Genomic DNA, 21,671 nt, shown 5'->3' on the forward strand with positions numbered 1-21,671 from the left:
TACTGAATTTGAAAGACCTTAATGATTGGTGAACATCCATGACATTAGTTGATACCTAGATTAAAGAGTAAGATAAAGAGGCACATTTCTTTTATCCATGTCATGTCCACCTAACTGCGGAATTGCCCATCTGACTGGCGATCATGGAACTTACTGTGAAGCTTTGAACAGGTTAAAAAAGAGGAGATGGAGAGTCAACATTAAAGTTAATATTTCATGCAGTGAAATGTCAAATAGCTTTGTACATAGTAGCAAATAATTCTCCATCTCTTTACAGGAGTAGCAAAGGAGATTGCATATCATAGTTGGCAGAGTAAAAAGTACACATCACCAGGAGAGTTTTTTCCCTCCTTCTCTTTGGTTTCTTTCAGAGTCTGTCTATCTTCGTGACAGTCCGTCTGTCTTGTGTGTCTGTCTCCTTCTCCTAGAGTCTATTTCTCTCTCACGAACTTTCTGCATGCCACCATGCCAGGGCTGCGATTAAATCGCCACAAGACACTTTGTGTTGTTGAGTTTGGAGGGGCAGTATCTATGAAACAGCCATTATGAGTGCCATCATGAATGGGGGCAGGACGAAGTTGTCGATCTGAGCTGTGAACGCCTCCAGGAGCGAGGTGAGAGTGATCGCCCAAGTCAGGGGCAGCCAGGCACTGCTGAACGCCGGCTCCAGCCCTAGGACGGCCGACAGCAGGATGCAGGCCACCAGCTGGGACGCTATGGCTGCCAGCGTTCCCTCCACTGTCTTCCTGGAGCCTTTAAAGAGTAGTAGCAAAGAAAACAAAAAAGAGTTGTATTCAGGTCTGCCAACAATGACACATCAATATCGGGGAGACTTTAATGTGTGTTGCATTTATCTCCATATCCAATGATACAATGTAGTTCTCAAACGAAGAAGGCTCTTATATTCTTGTATCATGACACAAAGTGACAGTTCTCTTGCAGGGAGCCTCCTGTAGAATCGCTGAGAAAAGGCACGTCTGTGGGTTGGTTTTTTTTCAAGAAAGTATACATTTAAAAAATCTATTCCAAGACTGAAAAATAGTCAGACAAAAATACCCAGAACAGCGCAGAAAGGAGACAAAGAGAGTGTGAAAGAGACTTGGGCGAGGTATGCACAAGTCAGGTTTGAGGATAATCAAACACAGGCTTCCTGTAGAACTTAAAGGTGAGTGAGAAAAGGAGAGAAATTTTCACAGTATCCTACAATTTGGGAGTTTTATACAGACACCAGTTAAATACAGAAAGGGAAAGGGATGACAAAACAAGTTTTTTGACTACCATAGTCATAGTTCATCATACTGACACAATTTCATTTGTTGTTACATGGCTAAAAAAACAAGCAAACACATAAGATGCCAGCAGGTCTAGCATTCACAGTGTAGCATAGTTTGCTTTTATAGCACTCCACCAAGGTAAACTATTAAAAAAATCCTGAGATTTGAGAATTGCAGGTCCCTCGGGTAGCACCCCCCCCCCCCCTTTTGGATTATTGGACCCTGCCATAGGGCCCAAATACCTTCAACCATTCAGCTCAGGTGAGCTAAAAAGACCAATGCATGAAATCACAGCAAGTGTAAAATCATTTAGAGAGATAATTTACCAGGCCAGTGGATAGTCCCATATGTGGATCCAACCACAGAGGCTGCTGTGTCTCCTATCCCAATGGAGAGTACACCACTATACAGAAAGAGTTTGGACTCTGTGAAAAGACAAAAATATACAAGCAAACAGTGAAATATATGAATTCTGATTAGACAATAAACACTGAAACACCAACATAACTACAGAGTAGGTTGCCTAGATTGTCGATATTACCTTACTATGATCGGTTAAATATATATATTCTGATTAGACAATACAGTGAAACACCATAAATAGAGAGTAGGTTGCTGGGATCGCCGATACTACCTTGTTACATCCAATTCCTGGTCGTAAATGAACTAAAAAGAAACCAACTAGATACAGTAATGAAAAATCAGGACTGCACTTTATGATATAGTTTCCCTTGAATCTACCTTATGGACATTAGTGTCAATATTCTTTCCTACAAATCCCAAACCGTGTTGAATGTATTTATCACTCTATGATAAACTGCTCACTCTATCAAACACAACATACAGTTAGGCAGGGCTGCACATTGGCGCCGGTCCGACGGTCAAAGACCGGCAAAAGTCACCGTCGGACCGGTAACTTTTCCGGAAATCCACAAGTTACCGGTCCGACATGACCAGTAAAAAAAAGCATTGGTGGGGTCAGTAGAAAGAAAAAGAGCAACCCCGTTCAGGGAGAAACAGAATGCAAGATATCGCACTGTTCAACAAGTTTTACGCAAGTTTTCGTTTATGTCTACCGGTGCAATTTGTACAGTAAAACATTAGTTTTGAGCACTAGCAGTCGACCAGTTATTCGCGCTCGCTTGCGCATTTGGCGCTGCTCACGCACTGCCATGCAATGCAATACATGCAAAGCACACGATGCAAAGCATGTACAGTGTAACTGCGTTTCGTTTGCTTGCGATCGGCGGTCATGCCAGACAAGAAAATTCATTGATAGAAGCGCACGCATTTCTGGGTCATTTTACGCATGATTTTTTAACGCAAGATCGATCCGATCCCGGCTTCGCAGCAGCGTGGCAGTTATGTAATAACTAATTTACTTGTGTCGATTTTTAGAAAAAGTAAAAAGACATTCGATATTCAGCGATATAGTAAATGGATCTGATTGCGTTTATTTTCATTTTACACAGTCATTTCACAAATGAATATTTTCATTCGTTCAGAATGGTCTCATAATGAAGATAGGCGCAAAAAGGATCACGAAATCGGCCCTTCCGTGTACTTTTTAAGAACGCATGCACAAAATGTGAAGAGATAATACTAGGGAGAAAAAAAAAATCATGAAATCATCGCAGTCCCGCTTACATATTTGAGGTAGAAATCGTCCCAAAAAGGATCATGAATTCCACCTGCCGCGTCGTATCTTTCAAAAGCTTACTTACGAAATGCGAAGAGATTATAGAGGAGAAAAAAACAGAAACAAATAAAGGACACATTTCGTGAGTGCATCATAGAAGATAACAGCTGAATAACAGTTCATAAAATCAACGCAATCCCGTTGAAATTTGAGAAAATAATAAGTGAAAAAAGGATCTTGAATTCAGTCCTGCATGCCGTGTTGGTTATCAAAAACGCATGCACAAATCCGACAAAATTATCGGGAGAAAATAAAAAAACCCACATTTTTACCCTTCTGGTGCGTGCATTATACAAAATATTACATCCGAAGTTATTCATGAAATCGCCACAATCCCGCTGATATTTGAGGTAGAAATAGGCGCAAAAAGGATCGTGAATTCGGCCGTGTCGTATACCTTTTAAGAACGCATGTAAGAAATGGGAAAAGATTAGCGGGAGAAAAATAAAGGACACATTTTCACCCCTTTTGGCGCTTAAGTACCGTATCATATAGATTACAGCCGAATAGTAATTCATGAAAATTTCGCAATCCCGTTGGAATTTGAGTAAACAATAATAGGCGCAAAAAGAATCTCGAATTTGGCCCTGCATGCAGTGTATAATTTTGAAAACGCATGCACAAATGTGTAGAAATTATCGGGAGAAAAATAAAGAACCCATTTTCAACCCTTCTGGTGCATGTATCACAAAAGATTACATCCGAAATAATTAATGACATATCGCAATCCCGCTGATATTTGATGTAGAAATAGGCGCTAAAAGGATCGTGAATTCGGCCGTGACATATAGGCATGTATACGCAATGCGAAGTGATTATTGGATGAAAAATACAGGACACATTTCAACCCCTTTTGGCCCGTGCATCATAAAGATTACAGCCGAATGATAATTCATGAAATCATCCCAGTCCCGTTGAAGGTTGAGGAAACAATAGGCGCAAAGAGAATCATGATTTTTGGCCATGTCATATATTTTTTAAGAACGCATTTACGAATGCGAAGAGTTTATCGGGGAAAATAAAGGACACATTTTCAACCCCTTTTGGCACGTGTATCATTACAGCCGAAGTAATTCATAAAATCATCGCAATCCCGCTGATATTTGAGGTAGAAATAGGCGCAAAAAGGATCGTGAATTCGGCCGTGTCGTATACCGGTACCTTTCAAGAACGCATGTACGGAATGAGAAGAGATTATGGGGAGAAAAATAAAGAACGCATTTTCAACCATTCTAGCCGGTGCGTGCATCACAAAAAGTTACATCCGAAGTAATTCATGAAATCGCCACAATTCCGCTGATATTTGAGGTAGAAATAAGCGCAAAAAGTATCATGAATTCGGCCGTGTGGAACATCTTTTAAGAACGCACTTACGAAATTCGAAGAGTTTATCGGGAAAAAATAGAGGACACATTTTCAACCCCTTTTGGCGCGTGCATCATAAAAGATTACAGCCGAAGTAATTTATGAAATCGTCACAATCCCGCTGATATTTGAGGTAGAAATAGGCGCAAATAGTATCATGAATTCGGCCATGTGGTGCATCTTATAAGAACGCACTTACGAAATTCGAAGAGTTTATCGGGAAAAAATAAAGGACACATTTTCAACCCCTTTTGGAGCGTGTATCAGAAAATATTACAGCCGAAGTAATTTATGAAATCATCACAATCCCGCTAATATTTGAGGTGGAAATGGGCGCAAAAAGGATTGCGAATTCGGCCCTGCATGTCGTGTACCTTTCAAGAACGCATGCACAAATGCGAATAGATTACCGGGAGAAAAATAAAGAACCCCTTGTAGCGCGTGCATCAGAAAATATCACAGCTAAAATAATTCATTAAATCGTCGCAATCCAACTGACCATCAAGATCAGGTTACGCAGCAAGTTCGTGCGCCGATGTTTAGAAAAAGTCACAAACGCATTTGATACAATCTGATTTTGTTCATTATCAGTTTACACTGTAATTCGCAAACAAACATTCTATTTTTTCCTTTTTTTTAATTTCTTGTGCAACAAATAATGCAAGTTTTACCCAAAAAAAATATTAATCTGTAAAATGTACATGGGTTTGGGTTGGGGGGGGGGGGGGTAAAACGTCCATAAAAAACAAGAAAATAAGTTTGCGAGTCATTTATTGTTTTTTTATGTTGTCGTTGTTGACCGGTAAATTTTCTGTTCGGACCGGTAAAAAATGGTAAAACAGAGCATTTACCGGTCCGACAGAGACAGGTTGGACCGGCAGAAAAAATGGGTTAGTGTGCAGCCCTGAGTTAGGCCAATCTTTCTTTCTTCAGCCCTCTTTCGTATATTTCCTTTTTATGTACGAGGTGATATTGCACTATCTGAGACAAATTCCTCTCAACAAAATATTGATAATCATAAAGTGTTATTATCTTTCTTTTTACCTAATACCCACAGTATTCTATTTTTTTTTTCTGAATGAGCTTATCAGATAAATGCACATCTGCCAAGTGTTTGTAGGTACATCCACTATACTCATAAAATTATTCACAGAGCTGCTCTAGATAGTATACAAGCATGTATGTCAAATATACAAGTTATAAAGTAGCCATCATGATGGGACAAGCAAACTGATATAAAAACATTCTATTCACAGACACGTAAGTAGCACCCTTTCACATAATAGTTGTTCATGCAACTTCTTAACTTCATTCCCCCCCCCCAAAAAAAAAATCCTAAGTATCTGTAACTCAAGAGAATTCAAAGAATCATACGTGCAGAATGAGAGAGAATGCAAAAAGAAGCAAGCCTTGAACTTACCAAAGAGAACTAATGTGGTATCGTTGCAGTAGTTGATGGGCTGATACAGGCCATACAAGAGGCAGAGGGGTGTAAGGATTGCCACGCCCGAGTCCTGGTCGTCGGTGAAAGGCGACAGGGCATCGTGAATGAGTTCCCCAAAGGGCTGGATGCGGAATATTCGGAGGTACTGCAGAAGAGGACAGAGAGGAGAAGTCAAGAAAATAACACCATCAGCAGTGCATGCTTCCCTTTTGAGTTATTTGACTATTCTTTTCACAATTAGTTAATGGTATATATTTCAATGATATGTCATAATGGTATATATATCAATGGTATAAGATAATGGCGACCGTATTTAAATATATTTCATATATTTCACCTCCTCGAAAAGAATGAGACAGGAACACGATGAGACTCAATGGTATATCAAAATGGTATATATTTCAGTGGTATAGAATAATGGTATATATTTCAATATATTTCATATATTTCACCTCTTCGAAAAGAGTGAGACAGGAACACGATGAGACACAATGGTATATCAAAATGGTATATATATATATTTAAGTGTTATATCATATGGTATATATTTCAATGGTATATAATGATGGTATATATTTCAATATACTTCATATATTTCACCTCCTCGAAAAGAGTGAGACAGGAACACGATGAGACTGATGTCTGATCATGTACAGCATTTGCAAAACCATGAGACACTGTTTTTTTTTTTCACTTTACTTCACAATCATCTTGAAAAATATACTATTAACTTAGATTATTGAAACAACATAACTTAGGAAAAAATAATTCATTCTTACGTTCCTGACAGGAATATCATTATTCAATTAATGAATGAATCAGTACAGAAGTAGAAATACTTGTGCTAATTACAGCCACATTCAAATATTTGCATAATTGGTGTTCTACATTTCAGTGTTTAGTTTTTGGTTTAAAGACAACATAAATCAATGAAGAATATGCATTATCACATATTCAGAACATAAGTCATTTTCACTCGATTCATAATCTATGAAAGCAGTACTGGGACTTTGAAAATTCACTGATCAAGTTCCAAGAGAACTTTACTGCAGATATTGTCATCCTGTCTTGTCACCTCATTCATTTGCACATAGCACAGGGCCAGCATACGGACCCCACCATTTGCGACAATATGCTTACATATATATCGTCGCTGGGGTGACAAGACCTCGTATCTGAAATTTTGGTGAAAATGACTTTTTTTGTATTAATGGTCAGATAATCAGTTAAGTGATGTCCTGTCCAAATCCTAACTGTCTTACCCCCAAATAAAAGCCACCACGGCATGTCAAAGAAAAGGCTCTCCCATTCGCTATAGTGCTTTGGCCGCCATGTTCTTTGGCTCTCCTAAACATTCAACATTTTGTAGATATGAGGTCTTGTTGCCCCAGGGACGATATGCAAAGGCGAGAATTTCATCTGTATATCAAATGTAGAGCTAACAATGACTGATAATTATCAAAGCACATGTAATTATAAAATACATGCAAAGAATGAATATGAACAGAAAAGCAGAGGAATCAAAACACTGGGCAGCCACTTCTCACCTCCCCCAAGATAAAGAGACACGTGAGACCCGTGGCAGCGAGCAGCAAGAGATGGAGATCCAGGTACAGTCCGGGGATGAAGACCGCCACGGCCAGCACGTGGAAGCTCTTCCGGATCTGGGTGGACGACGTCTGGTTGAACATGACCACTCCAATGCCGATAGTCATCAAGATTATCCAGATATTAATCAGGATTAACTGAATGATAAATCAGAGAACACATGTTTGCATGTTTGTATGTACGTTAACCCGTTGAGGACGAGTCCCGAGTATACTCGGGCAAGCGTCTATGGGAAATGCGTGTTGTAGCAAAATCAAACCGTCCTCAACGGGTTAAGTACAAACTGAAGGCCTACACAGTCATACAACTGCTGTATATGCCACTTGATATTTGATTTGATTTGATTTGATTTTTTTTTTTTTTTTTTTTTTTTGGGGGGGGGGGATAAATTCTGCAAAATTTGTGAGTCTGGTGCTATTCATACATATATAAGAACGTGAAAATATTAATTCTCGTCTAGACATGAATGTGACATGCATGCATACATTTCTGCGCAATTTAGCCACTCACAAATATGGGAAGTCCCAATTCGCTAAACATATGGCATATACAGTATATTTAAAGACAAAAGCTATTGATCTCTCTCATTGTGTTCATAAAAAAATATTGTATTTGCTCATACATCTCTTGGGAAATCAACACTTTATTTTCTGTCTTATTCAGGGATGCTAGCATTGTAATGAGCCCTGAAGTATTCTGAGTGCTGATGAAAAGGTGTATTTTTTAGTGGAAAGACAGTATTTTTACCTTTGCTGCAAAAGACATGTGTAGAAGTACAACTTTGGATAAATAGTATTTTCCATGAAGATACAGTATTTTTGGCAAAAAAAAAATACACATCATACTACACAATACTGCAAAAGGAAAAAAAAAGGTAACAGCTAGTTGGCATCTCTACACAATGCAAGTGGAGTTTATCCATAACTGCAGCATTTCATAAGCAACACAGGCAATTGGCAATAATGAGGTAAAATAAACAACACAAGCAGCATGTTTACAACTCATGAAGAAAGAAATGTCACAGACTGCATCTTACCCTCTTTCTGGAGGCCAGGATGAAATCAAGTAACCATAGCAACGGATTCTCCCTGATCTTCAGGTAGATCCTGGGCAGTTCGAACAGGAGAACCTCTGCAGCCACACCGCAGTAGAAATACATGCTCCATTTCCAGCTTTTCCTCTTGGCTGTGCTAGAAGACAGACAAATGCTGGACAATCACATGGCTGAAAAACTTACTAAGGCATAATGCAGGAACAAACACTGTCTATGAAATAATTATACAGGCGCACATAAAGCATCTATGATGTACATCACTATTCCTGTGTTTCAAATCAGACTCACCTATTCAGATGCCAAATGTGGCAATTTATTGGTCACGCACTAGGGTAACAGCTTTTGAGATGTACTTTTCATAATCACAGACATACACATACATATCATAACATAGCTTTAAAAGCATGTTCACAGTGTTAATCTATTTGTGATTTAACAAATTTAAGGCAACTTTTATTTTTCATATACATGTAAAATATCCTAACTTGAGAAAGATACAGGAACTTGTTTTTCCAATGTGACTTTGTTTGGTTAACCCATTCAGTATATAATTCAAATTTTGGCCTTCTTCAGGTCATACATATTACATTTACTTTGATTGCAGAATGCCGAATCATCAAAGGCTACTCAATCATTAAAATCTATGACTCAAATTGAGAACACGTTTTAAAATGTTATTGCGTTTCTCTCAAATTAGCAAATTTGGGTAACTTTTTGTTTTTCATTTTGTTAAGATTTTAGTGCATTCGACAATTTCCATTTAATCTTTCTCCAATGTAGAATACACAGTAGAATTCAGTGTTGCTAGGGTTATCGGTAACAAATCAGCCAGGGATTCAGTGATTTAATCTCTTTGTGTAAAATCCTCCTACCTTCTGTCAATGCTTCCACTCTCATATGCCGCCTTGATTTCATACAGTTTGTAGAGAACGGGTTTTAACAGGATCCCAATGTGGATACAGGCAGTTATGCCAACCTGAAATGAAATCATTACAGACACTAATTTATTAAAGCATTTCATACCATTCATCTACATTTCCTACCATATGCTCTTACTTTTTATACCTCAAAACATCATGTGAGAAATATATTTTCACAGCCATTCATACACAAATCACATAAGTCGTTTTAGATATACCTATAGGCAAGCTACTGTGATTTTAAGATGTGCAAATCACACCATTAACTCTCACTGTGCTTAGTTCATCAATTAGCACATCCACCGGTATGCTTTGTTTATCTATCACAACAGGGCCCCGTTGCAAGAAAGTTGCAATCAATTGCAAATAATTGCTAATTTTGAAACAACCATTCTGATTGGCTCAGGGTCTGCCCTATTAAGAAGACATGCATGCAACAATGATTTTGATTGGCCAGTGACAATCAGTTGCAAGTTGCGTTTAAACGCAAAGTTTCTAGCAACGGGGCCCCGGTGTCCTGATGATAACTGATATCATTGGTCAAATAACAGTTAACAATTGCATAAACAGAATCACTACACTGTGGATGATTTGTCAATATTCCCTATACTGTAGGTGGAACATATAAATATTGCTCTTTTAGAGGTGTAATATTATAACACTTGACATCCCCATGGGATCATATTTTCCACGAGAGATTATATCTTTCCAAAGCACTTAGCGCTGAGGAAAAATATTGTAAGTTTCAAAGCGAATATATAACTCCAAATGGTCTGTCAAGTGTTATATTTCACTAAACAAGCAATATTTGTTATATCATATGGTCTACAATATATAAATACATATCATTTCATTCCAGTCCATCGGCAGCCAGTCAAATTCTATGATTATATTACTTGATGTAACGTCACTGCAGGCAATACAATTATTCTGATCCTCGTTGGATTTATAGTCACATGATGACCTTGTGACCAATCACTGACCAGCATTGTGTTAACCATTTAATATCATGAGAATGCCCTCCCATGGGAGGAACACATTTGGATAGGTCTTGAGCCCCCAGATCATGTCATAGAACTTATAACCTCTCTGAATGACATTTCAAACTTTAAAGAAGTTACAGTCTGGCATTGTTCCCTCCAACACCAGTCATTATCAATATGCTGACATGGTTATATAATCTACTCTATTCCCATTATACCATAATTGATTCTAATGGGGCTATCACTTTTAAACACTTGAGTGGCTTTGTATCAAACTTACACTATTGTGGCTAAAAATGTCAATAAAATAGCTGGGAGGCTACAGGCACAAGCATGATCACATACACTGTATTAAAATTTTTGAAGTTAGAAGACAGCCACATTTATGTTACCATAGATAAAGTAAATTACAGTTATTAAAAATTACTTGCTTTCACAGGCATCTTCCACACAAAATTGCCTGCTTTGTCAAAAGAAAAAAACTATTATAATAAATGCTGTGGATGCTTTGCATACCTTTCGAATTAACATTACGTGTCGATTTGGAGAAGGCACAAAGACAGGTTCTGATGACAATTTGGTCAAAGTGGTGAGGAGCTGGGTGAGGAAGAGAGCCTCGCCCGCCGTCATGCTGCCTGGTAGATACGTCAGGAGGGCACTGAAGAACATCAAGGCTGTTAAAACACACAGAAGACAAGAGAAGCAGGGAGAGTTACAATGTATTGCAAGACTGGGTGGACACATTTCCTAAAACTCTTATACACTTGTAGCTGGTCACTTTCCATGTCGACGAACCTCTAACCCTTGTGTTTAAAGCCACATAGTGGAATGTGAATTTTGTGTTTTCACCTGAATCAGAACATTACCATTGTCTATACCTATTTATCTTTATGAAACCTTATTGCAGGATGACGAACTGCATTGTTTAGGAAATTCCTCATCATCATAGTTTTACTTGTTTACCAATGAAGAAATCTTTTTTTGCTGGACTCAAATTCCCTTTATATTTTCTCCAAGTCTCTAAACAAATCTGGCACTGGAAGGTAAACATGCTCGCACTGGCTGCAAACTACTCTGGCACATGAACGGTTACACTCTCAAGTTCAGTTTGTTTTGATTTGTGTGACATTCACCAAGTACTGAAATACAGTACAATGATACTTCTCATACATTATAAAGAGGACTTTTCCATGGCAAAATCACAATTTTGTAATATTCCCTGTTCTCAAATTGTAGTTTGAACTGTAAGTATTAAAGGTATAAGAAAAACAATTTTATCTTTGTATACACAAAAAGAGCAACTAGGGTGTGATTCATCACACTTTTATGTCAGAGGGTCAGCACAGTGAGAAGGAGTGAAAGTTACTGCTGGTAACTAATGTATTCAAAGAAGATACATATTATCATCTTTGAGATGAAGGCAGCTATGAAAAGAGTTGTTTGTTCTGAACAAGAACTAGCTAGCCCCTTCCAAATTTGTCAATAGATTATTTGATGGGCATGAAGCAAAAATCTATAGAGTGAGGTTTCTCTTCAGAGATTTACATTTTGTACCTCGACCTAACCCTAACCCTAGTCGTCATTCACATGCTATAAACCTGTATACAGAATCAACATGTGATGTCACAGCCATTCATCGCCATGGAAACTAGTTCTAAACAACCTCACCTGGCCCTGTCTTGGAACACTATTGTGGCTATCATAACCATGCTTGCACCTGGTTCCTACCCAAGCTACAGGTATAACAAAAGACTGCAACATCATCACTTTGGTACTCTATAACTTGAATCTTAAAGAGCTAGCACAAAAGTCCAGCTGATAGTTGAATTTCAATATGCAATTCAGTGATGAGGGGAAAGTGACAGGAATGTCTCTAAGCATTGAGGGTCATATGCAAACACTCCTTGACCCAGCTCACCCATGTTTGGGGTAAAGATGAACATATCCACCACGTTGTTGACATTGGACGGCATGCCCTGAAGGATGCTGCGGGCAAAGATGAAGGCACCCAGGGCGTAGATGGTCTGGCCCAGAATGATCCAGGGCTTGCCAAGGACAGGGATGCAGCAGACCAACAGGATGAGGACATTCAGGAACATGAGCTGCACCACGGAGCAGTCCATGGCGTCGCTAAAGCCCTGGCAAGAGTCCTGCTGAAGCCCAAGCAGTACCAGCATAAAGAGCTGTGATCCCAGCACCACGCCACTGTTTGTGTTCTTCCTGACGTTGAAGGGATAATGACGTTGAGTGAAGCTTAAATCATCTTGCAGTAACAGTGTTGTCGTAAGTGATCAAACCTGTGCGATATTCTATCATCGCACATCCAACTTTTCTTTTCCTACCTCAGTATCTACATCACATTTCTTCATGCATGACTCTACGACATTCCTTGGAAAACATTAATTAATCTAAATGAAAAAAAAAGAAGTTTCATAGTCTAAGATAATTCATGGAACTAATTATATAAACAAGGAATTGGCTGTGAATCTTGCCAGAACAGCAGGGTGCATTAATATGATATGCTTTGTGTACCATGTAACAAATGTAGAATGACCTCAAAAGGGAAAGATTTTCTGGTGTCTCAACACTTCATATCACACATGTCAGCCTTCTATTCCTCACAACAGGATGCTGCTAATGCTGCTGGGTCAGAATTGACCTCAAAAGTAGCAAGCCAAGGTAGCATGTAGAGAATACCACATTCCATCTGATATGACATGTGCACACAGATTTATAGATCACACATCCTACATGTACTTGAAAGAATAGAAAGTTGAAAAATAAAAGAAAATAATGTGAGGAGGAAAAGGAAGAAAGACGGTTCTAGAGGAATGAAAATAAAAAAAAATTGCACCTGTATGTCCATCCTGCAATGGCTGCAAGATGCTCTGGCTGTCTGGTGAACTGCACAAATACTGCTACAAAATAGACTGCAACAGGAAAAACAAACAAGCATGCAATAAATATGATCTGGAGAGTGAATAATTTTCAAAACTTCAAATCATTTCAGTGTCCGAGGCAAGCCCTTTAAAACAAATCAGTTGCATCTCCATGTACCGACAAACTTGGTTTCTCCTCACGACTTTGTTTTCTATCTTTTCATGATTTTACAGTTACTCATCATTCACACTCAGCAAAAGGCAGTCAAAAAGAAAAAAATGAGAGAGAGAGAGAGAGAGAGAGAGAATTTTAGCACTCTAAAGTACAGATGAAGAAATACATTGTACATCAGCGACACAAAAGGATATCTACTCACCAACAATAATACTCAGTTTGCTTGCTGACATGGGGCCTGCAAGTGTGACAGTCAGCACTCCGAGACCAACGACAGCTGCCTCTAGTACCTCTGAGAGAGTCACATCAGGAACCACCGTCTCTGTGTGTTTCTTGGCCATGGCTCACAGAACTTGTGTGGACAGATGCTTATAAATTTTGATGTTGGTTCATCAACTCTATCACATTCTGATGTAAGTTAATCTGTTGATAAAAATAGAAAGTGTGTTTTATATATATACTTGTATATTCACATAATCTTTCAGGAATAGTGGAGATATTCTTAATTCTCATACAGCAAAAATAGCTACTGCTAATGGTTATTTCTGTAATTAAGTGTGTGCAGTCTTTAACATGTATTGTTATCCCTGGTACACATTTTCACATTCCTTCTGTCTAAGGCTGCGCTTATCATCTTTCCCCTGTTTAAACGGCTTTCAAAAGCTGTTTCCAAAGCCCTTTCCAAAGCCGTTTCCAAAGCCCTTTAGAAACAGCTTCCAAAATAGTTGCATTTATCAACTCTTCACGAACACGATAACTGGCCTGTCACTGCACAGCTGAATTGCGCAATTCGACCCGAGGAGAAGAGGTCATATAAGGCGTGCATGGTTCGTAACTGCAGGACAAAGCTGTTTCAAAACAGCTTTGCGTTTATCTCGCTTCAAAAGGCTTCTAGAAACAGGTTTCTGGAAACCTGTTTAGGAAACCTGTTTCGGGAAGCACAAATTTGCGGCTTTCGAAAAGGCTTTCCGAAGAGGCTTTCAAAACAGCTTTGCGTTTATCATCTCGTAAAAATTCCCTGAAAGCTGTTTTGAAAACCTGTTTCTGCCGAGAAAAAGAGTTGACAAACGCACCCATAAGGAGATGTAACAAGAGATCGGATGGACAATCATTTAGAATGGATCTAAGTCAAATTACCTGAACAAACTGTTCTACCTCTAAATAATAATGAAAGTTGTGGAATGATTGAATGCATGTTGCTTTAATACCAGCCCTTAAGAACAGAAGCATTTTATATACTAGAGGAAGAAGCCCTTATCAGTCTTTTTATCCACCAAACATATCTCGAGTACTACTAAACACCTCCTGAGTCCCATATTTTTAAGAAGCTGAAGAAAGACTCAAGAAACTCTATTTTGCTACATTATAGAAGATAGACACAGAAGGGCAGACTTATTTCAAGTTTACAGAAAACTTTACCAACATAGACAAAATCAACAATAGATCTGTTGCCGTGTTGTGTTAGAAATCTTCCAGCTTGCTAGACAGAGGACACTCAATCAAAATTCAGAAACAACATATACCGGTATATGAGAGTTGATGTCAGAAAGTACTCGTTTAGCCAATGATCATCCAAGATTGGAATAATCTCCCTCCTATTATGCAACATCTCTCAACAACTTAGAAACAGAAAAACAGTCATTTTGGGGCTTGGCAAGGCCAAGGGTCAGTAAACCCCCGCCTAACCCTGGCCTTGCCACACTAAATTAGTCTACTTTGCCCATCCATCTTTACGGAAGTGTACAAAAGTCTTTGGTACACTACCACAAGATGGAAGTGCAACGCTTCAGTAAGTTCAGTAATGCAAGTTCAGTAAGTCGTAACACCACCTCGACCTCTCTACCAATGATAATGGTTATAGGCTATTCCCTGCATCGAAATTGAGTGAGAATTTACTGCCACATTCAAACTGCCTTAACACTAACAGTAAAATACATTTTATTTTAGATATTTCTTATCAAGTGGCCGTTGACGTTGTATTAAATACTGAATGAAGTCTGTATCTTTGACTTTGCAATGTAAAATTGCCAAAATCATATATTGATGTCTAGAAAACTTCAACATTTGTATCTATTAAGCGTAAACGGTATTGTGCCCTACAGCCCAGTTCCGTCGCGTCGTGTAGTCGTGTGACGTGGTACTGCAGTGTACTGCACTGTCTGTAGCTGTTCAAGCTGACTGTAAACTGTACCATGCAAGCGCATAATTCAATACCTGGGACTAATAGTGAAGTATAAATAATCTGCCGAACGACCCAGATAGGCTCGCTCGGCAGTTAAATCTGACATTTACTTGTTCGATCACACAGTATGTAGTTTACTGTCGACAGCCATAATCACACACCAAAGTGTTCTATATGCACCATTACAGAAGTACGACACTGTGATAGTAAACAGTCCTACTTACTTCTCTCTGCCAACACCTCCACGTCGGTATCACCAACACTGCACTGCGCTGTGTTGTACATCATACGTGGGCCATAAGCCAGGGAGCGAGAGAAAAAGCGAGGGATCAGAGAGATTGCGAAATACATACCGACACGTGTTCGGTTGCTGGCCAGCGCCAGCGCTCTTGCCACTACACCAAAACTAGGAACTAATGCGATCAGAGACTGTGGTCATTCAAGTTACAAAGTTCAGTGGCGGATCCGGGTGGGGGGGGGGGGGGGGGGGGGGGGGGGGGGGGGGGAGGTTGGGAGCGCACCAGACGCGCCCCCTTTTTTGTAATATAAAACAAATAAAATGAAAAAAAAAGGGGGCGTACATCCCCATTTAATAATATTTTGTAAAGGCCCCACCCCTAATTTGCAGAATTCCTGGATCCGCCCCTAAAAGTTCGATGCGCTATGATCAGAAAGCCTAGCTGAGAAAAATAGCAACCCAGCAACAAAACAAAGAAAGGGGGCGCTACTGGGAACATGAAACAGCTACTATTATTTTTTATTTTCAGATATAAGGTGCTGCATGAGCAATAACATAACATAAAAAGCAGAATTAAAGCAGAATTAAAGCAGAATGTTAACTTTTGTTTTAGTTTCCTTACATTTTTTTTAATCCTTTACTTTTTCTATTTCCTTTGCTCTTCCTTCCCCTTCTTTGCTAAAGCTTCATCATGGAGTATAACTAAAGTAACTTTCTAACTGTTCTATCCAAGCAGCAACAATTTGGGAGGGGGAGAGGGAGAGGGAAGTAGCATTTGAATAATATTACCCCCCCCCCCCCACAGCCTTTGCAATTCCAACCTAAGTCCAAATGTAATATGGATTCAGTGAAAGCAGGAATATTAGTGGAATACATCAATGAAAGTTTGAGGAACATCAAGCAATTACGCACCCTAATTGATTCAAAGTATATGAAGTCTTAATGTTTTGTGATGCTGTGATTGCTGGATGAGACTGGACTTCAGGACATAAATTGCCAATAAATCAAAACAACAATAATAACAGTCATCATGGACAGCAATTATACAGAAATTATATAAAGAATTTTTTCACCTTTTTACATAATGAAAGAACACCTGACTTACCTCTTTCAGAAACGAGGGGAATATAATATTACCCTTAACCTGTTGAGGACGAGTCCCGAGTATACTCGGGCAGGTGTCTATGGGAAATGCGTGTTGTAGCAAAATCAAACTGTTCTCAACGGGTCACCTTCTATATATGTGTGGATTAATTATGAGTAAATGCAGGAATATTATTAGTAGAACACATCAGTGAAAGTTTGAGGAAAATTGGGCAATTTCAATCAGTGCAAAAGTTATGTTTAGTTTTTTTATTTTTTATTTCAGGCTTCAGTGCCACCATCACTGGATGAGAATACTACAAATTCAGAAATTCATAACTTTTGAAAGGATTGTCTGATTTCCCTCAAACTTTTGCTGATAAATTATGTTCTACTAATATTGCTGCATTCACTCAATCCAAACATATATCAAAGTGAGGGTTTGTCAGTATCAAGTCGATGGAAACAGGGCCGGCGCAGCCGTGGGGGCCGTGGGGGCTCGGGCCCCCACACTTTTTGTGCACCATACAAAGGAATACATAAGGTGTCATTACTTTGGGCCCCCACACTTTTTTCAACCTGGAAGTACGTAAGTGGCACTAAAATAGAAATAGATAGAGATCTTGAAGTATGGCGGCGGTAAGGTTATGTGTTTTCTCTGAAGACCTTTTTTTTATAACACCCGGAAATGGGAGGGGAGAGAATGAGCTGAGGACCTTTTTTTTTTTTTTTTTTGCTTGTTAGCTCATGAAACCCGGAAGTGGGCCCCCACAATTTTGAAAACACTGTGCCGGCCCTGGGAAATGTGTGCTTTCATTTAAAAAGTGAGATTTTTTTTTTTTTTTGGAATTCTTCATACATGATCTTTCACTTGTTGTCCAAACTATCACGAACTGTATAGTACAGAATCTTCTTACTGCTTTCTTTGTGTGTTTCCTGGGGACTTGGTCTTGGAGAAATTATGACAGCTAGTCATCTTTGTAGAGATCGAGGCATCTATTGATACATTCTAATCAAGCGTCATTCCCTCCGAGACACTGTGATTATATTCTAATCATAATAGTAGTGACCATACAACACACACACACACACACACACACACACATTCAAACAACATACCTAAACACTATGTGATATGTCAAAATTGTAATTTCCAGTACATCTTTACAGTCAAACCTGTCTTTGTGGATGCCTACTTTAAGCAGCCACAAGAAAGTCTTATTGTAAGAAGTTACCTGTACGTGAGAAATAATGGGCACCTAGCTGTCTGCGCTTCAAAAAAGACATTTCTATGTGACAAGCACTTTATGAATGTTGTAAATTATTTGTATTAGTAGTAGCAATAAGGAATGTGGCAAGTGATCACCAAATCTGTTTCCTCTGAGAAATGTTTCACTGTGTATAACAGCCATGAACTCCAGGTATAGCCCTTCCTATTGAAATACATTTACACATCATTATTTTTGACGGTAAAATCTTTTCTCATTTCTGACATACTTGTGAATGACAATTTGTGGTATTTTGTGACCTTTTGCCTCAATGTGCATTGAAAACATGCATGTGATGTCTATTACTGTTACAGATATATGATAAATGAAATAAATAATTGGTAACCTGTCTAGAGTGACCATCTATCTGTAAAGGTTACCTGTTAATGCTTTCTTGGAGGTTGCTATATGATATGCAGGTTTGACCATACTTCATACACCAAAGCAGTCATGCAAATGAAAATCCCATAACAAGAGATGGATAAGGGAAATTCCAAATATATTCAATCATTCATTTCCTTCTGTCAAATATACTTTTTGAAGCATCTAGTCTTGCAGATGGCTGTCTCCAAGATATACACTATGATAGTCTTTACTTTCTTCACTCAGGAAATACGGAAAACTTATTCATAAGTTGTATGACAATGCAGTTCTAAGTACAATGAAAGTGCTTATCTTACATAATATCTTCAACACAGCAAAATAGAGAAAAACACAAACATGTTCCATGGTATACAAACTGTAGATTATTCAGTTATCTCTTCTAATATTGACAGTAAATATTTACTCTCAACATGCTTAAAGAGGCATATGTTATTTGTCCTTCCTACTATGTATTCCCTGCTTCCTAAATTGTAAGAGGCCAAGAAATACAATGGTTTCACGATGCCATACCTATAATTATTGTATACCAGCCTTTCATGCTACACATTTAGAGGATTTCTTCTATTAACTTTTCACTAAACTGCTGTTGTTGTTGGTAGTGGTGTTGTTTTATTTTATTATTATAATTTTTTTTCGGGGGGGGGGGGGGATGGAACAGGGAGCGGCTGGTATAAGTATATTCACTTTGTAAAGAGCTTCCTTAACTACAAGATGGTATGTTATGATAAATTTATTATTCACATTCAAAGACAAATGAAATGCTACATTACTGTGAAAACATAACAAGAATATATATTTTCATGCAACAGAGGAAAGTAAACTCTTTATCTAAATCATTTCATATTTGACACAGTAAGAGATAAATGTTAATGGGTGTGCAATGTACATTGTACTCAAAGCTGACCCTTCATTGTGCAATGTCTTTCGCAATACTCACTATTCAACATTAATTAATATACTTGTACATCCACTCTCTTTATACGTTATCTGCTTTACAAGAATACTACCAGCAGTTTCTTTGTCATGTGTACTACAGTATGAATAATCAAAGTCTATATACTTTGAGCCCATAGCTTTTAAGGTACAACACATGTCATTGGTTACTTTTCCCCCGATCCTTTTATTCACTGAGCTGCATATGAAAGAGCAAACACTATAGACATGCTGTACCCTCATATTCGATGTATGAAACTAAATACTCCAACTTTGAATAGCAATCAATATACAGCTACAGATCTGCTGAGTACAACCAAACAAAACAAGCTGTGACACTGGTGCACAGAGTAAATGCATATCAAAAGAGACCAACAACAAAAAAGACATACACAAAAGAAAGAAATAAATCAGCAAAAAACAGCATATACACATATAGAAAAATCTATCTAAATACTTTGTATGTAGTAAGGCACGACTGAAGTGGAGTATATTTGCGCACGATGCATGCACTAGCAAGTCTATACTGGTAACCTCTACTGAAGCTTTCTCCACATGGAACAAATCAGCTCTATCTCATTTTGAAACAGCCTGACCCGTAAAAGCAATTCTCTCTTCACTGCATATCTGATGGGAGTTACTCTCCCAGTAGCTTTTTTCAGAGAGTTTATCCACTGTAGCAAAGAGAACATCCAAGACAGACTGGGGGCAGGTCGACCGCCCATGGGTCATCTTCTCCCAGTCAACCTCGCCCAAGTCAAAAACATGCCTACATCCTACAGTTGTATGGACTCTTTCCCTTGAAGCAGAAGTTAGGGTAGACAAGTCCAACTTACAGAGTTTGTATTGTTGAGGCAAGTACAAGAAACCCAGTACATACAGTCTTGGAAGAAGAAAAAGTCCTTCGCGTCTTCACAATCTACAATCAATCAGCCCTTCAATCAAGAATCAACAAGTTTGCTCTTAAGCCTTATCAATGAAGAAGTAACAGGAAACAAAACAAAAACAGAGACTTAAATATTTTGAAAAGTTAAACTTCACATTACTAGCATGAAAGCTTTGGTCTCAAAGGGTGATGATTATATAGAGTGTAGATTGCTACAACATATACTGTACCACCTACTATCAACAACACTTCATTGCCAATACCATACATGTACCACATGGCACAAACCTAATGTGCAGTGAAGCTTCAGAGCCATACAATTGCATCTGCCACCAAACAATGGCATCTGAATCAGATATGAATAATTACAAGCTGCTTATCTGAAGTATTTTCTATCTAATTTCATCGTTCATATCTTATTCATTACCTATCAGATATTCAGTTTCCAGCAATCATACAGAGAAGATAATTTGTGGCAAATCTGAATGCTTCACTTATGATACAATGTACATTGTATCACTGAACTTTGAGCATAATACACAGTGTACAAAGTCTGCCCTACATTGAGTTACATTTACAATGCGTACCTGTTAATTCTAGAAATTACAGTCAACACTTTTTTTTTTCTAAACGTTGCATCTAATTCACCAACACCTTTATTTTGATGCACATGGAATTGACTGAACTGAATACATGGGCAAGAGAAAGTTTCTTTCATTAGACAACAAGCTCCATTAGGGACAAGTTTACTTGATCAGGGATGACATCTCTATTCATCTATAGAGACAGTGCATTACAGCAATAAGAAAGTGCAAAATCCTGAGAAATGACATGCACGTATCTAAATTATGCAAGGAACTAAGATTTTATGGTTCAAGATACGGAACACACAGTATTGACAAAGTCTTCTTATGATTCAAATGTAAATATCTTTAATAACACAAAGTATCTTTGGAGAGACTATTCATTTGCTGATTGAATTCTCCAAGTATTGATGAATTCAGCCTCAAAATGTCACATTCTAAGTTACAGCAGCTGGTATGGCAGATTGTACAAATGACCCAACATTTCCCTAAGAATGTTCTCATTATGCCCCTCTATCAAACCAAATGACTTACAAAAATGTTATCACGGCTCCTTATCAAAAGTAAAGTAGGAACTTTAGAATACTGTGCTGTGATAGACGCCAAAGATTTTGCATGAGTACTACATAGGTTTGGGTACACAACAATTGTGAACATAAATAACCAAAAACAACAACAAGGGAACAAAGGGCACTATATTTCAAACATTTAA

At 38.3% G+C, this 21,671-nt stretch overlaps 1 protein-coding gene across 1 annotated transcript; it reads right to left on the minus strand.

Moving 5' to 3' along the window:
* Positions 1–356: 356 nt before the first annotated feature.
* Positions 357–15,817, minus strand: LOC139743518 (dolichol kinase-like). The gene is made up of 11 exons (XM_071653997.1): positions 15,808–15,817; positions 13,604–13,824; positions 13,202–13,277; positions 12,266–12,567; positions 10,864–11,021; positions 9,317–9,420; positions 8,427–8,580; positions 7,330–7,527; positions 5,759–5,927; positions 1,601–1,699; positions 357–753 (listed from the first exon to the last, which is right to left on the minus strand). The coding sequence occupies exons 2-11, from the start codon at positions 13,740–13,742 to the stop codon at positions 530–532; spliced, it is 1,623 nt and encodes a 540-aa protein (XP_071510098.1). The 5' UTR covers positions 13,743–13,824; positions 15,808–15,817; the 3' UTR covers positions 357–529.
* Positions 15,818–21,671: the final 5,854 nt, after the last annotated feature.

This window comes from Diadema antillarum, unplaced genomic scaffold, assembly GCF_040938485.1.
Source record: "Diadema antillarum isolate AM-2024a unplaced genomic scaffold, OU_Dant_1.0 seq00001091_RagTag, whole genome shotgun sequence".
Taxonomy (NCBI): domain Eukaryota; kingdom Metazoa; phylum Echinodermata; class Echinoidea; order Diadematoida; family Diadematidae; genus Diadema; species Diadema antillarum.